This window comes from Orycteropus afer, unplaced genomic scaffold (genome assembly GCF_000298275.1).
Source record: "Orycteropus afer afer isolate SDZICR_OR568_19922 unplaced genomic scaffold, OryAfe1.0 scaffold00018, whole genome shotgun sequence".
Classification (NCBI taxonomy): domain Eukaryota; kingdom Metazoa; phylum Chordata; class Mammalia; order Tubulidentata; family Orycteropodidae; genus Orycteropus; species Orycteropus afer.
The window spans coordinates 7,776,964-7,782,229 of record NW_006921605.1 but is presented as its reverse complement, the minus strand read 5'-3'; the positions used below and the strand labels follow the sequence as shown (position 1 = coordinate 7,782,229).

At 51.7% G+C, this 5,266-nt stretch overlaps 1 protein-coding gene across 1 annotated transcript in view; it reads right to left on the bottom strand.

Moving 5' to 3' along the window:
- The window catches only part of CD300LF (CD300 molecule like family member f), a 5,588-nt gene extending 552 nt beyond the window's left edge, over positions 1 to 5,036 (bottom strand). Inside the window, exons 1-5 of the mRNA XM_007959877.1 lie at positions 4,736 to 5,036; positions 3,408 to 3,465; positions 2,641 to 2,753; positions 550 to 572; positions 57 to 206 (exon numbers count right to left, since the gene is read on the bottom strand). Coding sequence (XP_007958068.1) covers positions 57 to 206; positions 550 to 572; positions 2,641 to 2,753; positions 3,408 to 3,465; positions 4,736 to 5,036 — 645 coding nt within the window. The remainder of the gene's footprint in view (positions 1 to 56; positions 207 to 549; positions 573 to 2,640; positions 2,754 to 3,407; positions 3,466 to 4,735) is intronic.
- Between the last annotated feature and the right edge of the window lie 230 nt (positions 5,037 to 5,266).

Genomic DNA, 5,266 nt, shown 5'->3' with positions numbered 1-5,266 from the left:
TTCTACCTGTTCATCAGAGGGGGGTACACCCTGGGGACTCACTACTGAGGACGCACCATGATGACGTACTCCACTTCCACCTGGTTGGCCCGAACAGAGGAGGCGGACTTCCTGGAGTCCTTTTTCTGGGAGGAGGCCGAGAGAGGACCAGTATGATTCAGGGCCAAGTTTGCATAGCAAAGGTCACCCTCCAGGGGCTGGAGCACCTGGGAGAGGAAACAGGATGGGTGGTCAGGTCACAAGGCCCCACATAAGCACAGGTCCTTCATCGACTGAAAGGCACGGACCTCTCTGCTTCCGTGGGCCTCCTCTCTCCCAATTCCCTCTGAGCTCCCACTTCTCAGTCCTCCACGCTTGCCCCTCCCAACCCTCCTCCCTCTGGTGGTTTCTAGGCCTCGTCTCCTGTCAAGCCCCCCTCCAGTGTCACAGGATGTGGAAACCCTGAAGATGGGCACGTAGTTGGGACCTCTCTGCTCCTGGGAGACAGGAAAGAGGAAGGAGGGGCAAGCGCCAACTGTTGTCTCTGGCCAGGTCTCAGGACTCACTTACCTGCTCTGAGGATGTCCCAGAAGCTGAAAGAAAGCACAACCCAGAATTAGAAAGCCCACCCCCAAGAGTCTCTTGGGGAAATAAAAGCAGAGATAAAGAGATGAATGAGGCTCCAGGCACAGAGATGGGAGACCTGGTTCTAATTCTGACTCCTCAGATGATGCCTATGTGACATTGGTCACAACCTCTCTGGGTTCCCCCATGCTCCCCACATCACAGACCCATGCCCCTGCTGATTGGGTGGCCCTGCCAGGCAGCCAGTCCTCTGGGACTGAGTCTTCTACACATCCCAGTGTCAGCCTGTAGCTTCTGCCTGAGGTTCTGTTCATGGTGCCGTTTCTGTGCTGGCTCCATACCCTAGGAGTGGACTGAGAGTCACACCTTCATTCCCCGGTTACCCAGAAGGCCCTTGACTTATGTCTCCTCGTCGCTTTCACTCCACTGAATTCTAGTGCATCGTCAGTGGGCTGTGAGCGGCTGGGTGGCTGGGACTGCCTTTCCTTGTACCGGGGCTTGGCTGAGGCTGACTCATGGCTGCTCAGGCAGGAATGCTGTCACAGAGACAAGGCCACTCCAAGCTGCCTCCAAGGCTGTGCGTACTGGGTCGGCACGACGTGAACTGACAGACTCGTTTAGAGGTCCCTGCCAGTTCCTGTGTTCTTTCTGCCCTTTGGCCCTTCCCTGTCACCCCCCTGCTTTAGGGACAACAAAGAAACAAAGAGGGTTTTCTTGCATTTTTAGTTTCTAGTAACGGGGACCATTCCCTGGAGAAGGATATCATGCTTGGTAAAGTGGAGGGTCAGCGAAAAAGGGGAATGCCCTCAACGAGATGGACTGACACAGTGACTACAAATGCACTGAGGTACAGCAAGCATTGGGAGGCTGGTGCGGGACTGGGCAGTGGTTTGTTCTGTGGTACACAGGGTTGCTATGAGTTGGAACCGACTCAACAGCACCTAACAACAATGACGACGGTTATGGGAAGAACAGGAAATACTTAGAACTCGGGTCATGGACATATTTGGGAGAAAAGGTGATGAGTGAGAGTCAGGCCCCTTCTATTCCCAGATTCCTGTGAAGAGAGAGGAGTGGTGAAGGGGCTCTATAAGAGCTTAGACTCCAGTGAGTTTGGGGTGGGGTGATTGTGAAAGCGTGGATGTGAAGCAAGACAGGAAAAAGGTTGGGTTGGGACCAAATGGCACAACTTCAGAGTGCAGGCTTATGAGCCAAAAGACTCTTCCCCAAAGAGCAAGTGAGTCGGCCCAAGAAAGGACTGGAGATAGGAGAGGAAACACAGTGGGAGTCACAATCAACCCTTCTGATAAAACCTAGAGGAGTGGGCTAGCGTGTACACACACACATGTGTGTGTGCATGCTTGTGTACACCTTGTACACACATCCATTTCCAATTTCAGCTCTTGGCAGAAGAGGTGGTGACGGACATAGGCAGACAGCCCAGTCTTATGTGTGAGTGTGTGTGTGTGTGAACATGAGTATGTGTGTGTATGCATGTACATGTGTGCACATGTGCATGTGTTTGTGTGTGTGTGTGTACATGCACTGTATACATGCATCTGTGTGTGTACATGGACTGAGTGTGTGTGCAGTCCACAAACATGATTGTACATGCACATATATTGGTACATGCTCACTTGAGTGTGCATGTGTGTCCATCCACTCATGTGTGTGTGTGTGTGTGTGCCTCCCTGCCCCTCATGTCAACTCAGTACCTCCCTGGCAACCACACAGAGTCTACGGAAGTATTCAAGTACCCTAGCTGGGCCGTCTGCCTAAGGCCATTGCCACGTCTATCACTAAGAGCCGAAACCAGAAAACAGAGAGGGAGCTAGCTCAGACAGAAGCAAAGGCAGTGATGTGTAGATCAGGTGGCTAGGACCAAAACCCTCTGGGGCTCACCTACAAGTTCCTGGGCTCCCCTTACCCCAAGTCCTGGGACAGCCAGTTGACAACCTTTGCAACAATGGTGGGTAATCCCTTGGGCCAGAGGACCCTGGAGGACAACCCTGTCCATGAGCCTCACACACTCCCACCCACCCCAGCCCCAGCCCAGCCTCAACCAGGTCCTCTCACCTTTCTTCTGTTGCTTCATCATTCTCCAGGCCACGAGTGAGGCCACCACCAAGAGAAGCAGAAACACAGCAAAGACGAGGGGAAGAAGGATTCTGAGCATATTGGTCTTACGCCTGGAAACAGCAGGAGGAGGCTTCTGTGCATAGGGCCCACCTATTGCCTCTGGGCCCTATCCCACATGGAAGGGGCACCTCACTCCTGGTGCCCTCAAAGACAGAAACAAGGAGAGAAGGGTCCCACAAGATAGTTCTGATGTGTCTACTAGCTAAAGGGGCTCTTAAAACCAGTCTCTGCTTCTAAATTTGCCTTTTATTACGGACTGAATTATGCCCAAAAATATAGGTACTGAAATCCTGTTTGAAAATGGGGTTTTCTTTGTTATGTTAATTAGATCATACCTAGTAGATTGGGTTATAAATCTAATCACTTCTGAGTTATAAAAGGAACAGAACAGACACAGAAACACACACAGGAGGAAGACAGGCATCAAGGAACACCAAACTGAGCACAGTGCCTGCTAGGCAGATGTTAACTCAGTAAAGGGGAGGTGAATGAATGAATGAATGAAACAACCCACAAACCTACCAACTGCGCTGACCTCCAGGATGGGACATTGTGTGGCCTGAGAGCAATTGGGAAAGGCCCCTGGACCCTTCATCCACTCAAAGGAGCCTGAGGGTCTGAGCCCAAGCTCTAACTGAGACCAGGGATGATAAAGGGTTCCCCCAAGTGGGTCACAGGGAACAGCAGCATCTGAGCTAGCTTACCTGTCATCAGAGAGGTAGCTGGTCATAGAGCCTGTGATCTCTTCTGGGGTGGCTGGTGCTGTAAATGTGGTGGTGGAGGAGGTGGTAGTGGTCCACACTGTAGTTGGTGCTTGGCACACAGACCAGATTAAATATCACTCTGCCTGCTGACCCACCCAACCCTGCACAAGGCTCTGAGCCTTGGAGAGGTTGCCCTGGCCTGAGAATTCTGGAGCAGGGCTATGAGGAGGGGGTTGTAACCTGGATCTCTCATACATCCCCAGCCTCTAGGAGCTTCAAGAGCCTCAGGTGCAGAGAGGACTTTGATCAGGCCCTGGGAGGACTGGAGGGGGCCCAGGAAGAGCCTCAGGACAAGGGTGACTGGAATTCACCTGGATTTGAAACAAATCCATCGTTTATGACAGTGCTTCAGTCCATGCCCCCTCTCCAACCGTATTTAGAACCAGTCACAGCTGGTTCTAAACAAAATCATGATGTTCAGAAGAGCCTTTGCTTTGGACAAGTTATTAATTTTATAAGATGTGGCTAGCCATGTCTCCAGAGTATTGTAAGGATGAAGTGAGATAATACACACACTGCACTTTGCAAACTGTAGCATGCCTTACAGGGCCAGGTGTGGTGGGGGTCTGTTGACTGATGGCCCAAGTGTCCCAAGAGACCATGCTGCCTGTCCAAGAGTCAGCAGAATCAGAACCTAACAGATAAACTCCACCCAAGGCATTGGGACTTCTAAGCGAACTTCTGAGGAATGTTTGCCTTCTAGAAGGACTTAGGAAGAGAACATCATTAGGTCCAAATTCATAAATGTTGCACAGTGGGGTTTCAGGCACCAGGAGGGCAGCTGTTTGACTGTGGGGATCTTTCCAAACCTTAGAATTGATCACAGCAACCCAGCTATGCTGGGCCTCTGCCTCCCTCGAGGTTGGATATGGGATGGGGTGGGGAGCAATGAAGTCCCAGCCCAGAACTCCAGAGAGCAGCCACACCTAGGCACCACACATCCCAGGAAAGATCTGGCAGGGATTGGGATCTCTGCATCTCACGGAAGGGGTCCTTTTGGCCCATGGCCTGAAACTGGGGACCACTGCCTTATTCTCTGTGGGCAAAAGACCGAGCTGTGCAGAGAAGAAAATGTGCCCAGAAAGGCTTCACTCCATCCTGGAAGAGCCTGGGAGCCATGACAGGCCCCGGAAGAGAAGCCCTATCAACTCCAACTAGACAGTGAGGTTCAATGACACCCCACGGCTTGACCATCCTCTGGTCTTCCCACACTTCAGTCACCTAAGAGAGCCTTCAGGGACCAGGACAGAGCAGGTGCACTCTCTTACCTGGGCTGACTGACACTTTAACCTCGACTCCGCAGTCAGTTCCAAATCTCTCAATCCCACACCAGTAAACATCTGCATCGTCTTCCCTGAGCTTCTCCATGATCACAGTGAACATGAGGTCTGTGTGATTGTCCTTGATGGAAATGCGGTCCTTCTTCACCTCCAGCTCTGATCCAGTAGTTCTAACAAGGATTTTGCAGGTGCTCCAAACAGCCCCTCGACACCACCACTTGTAGTGGTTCTCCCACCCTGAGTCATAGTGACACTGCACAGTCAATGAGCCTCCCTTCGGGCCACTCATTGCGTTTGGACCCTTCATGGTGGAGCAGCCTGGAAAACACAAATTCATGTGCCTGTCACCTCCCAGCCTGAGGGGAGGACTATAGCCTCCTGCAGTGGGAATAGCTCCCGAATCCAAGTGCCTGATGAGTTGAATAACAGTCAAGGAAGAAATATAGCTTCCACAGACAGACCATTAGTTCTTCAGAATTCCACTCTCAAAGCCACCATTTATGTCACTGAGGAACATAA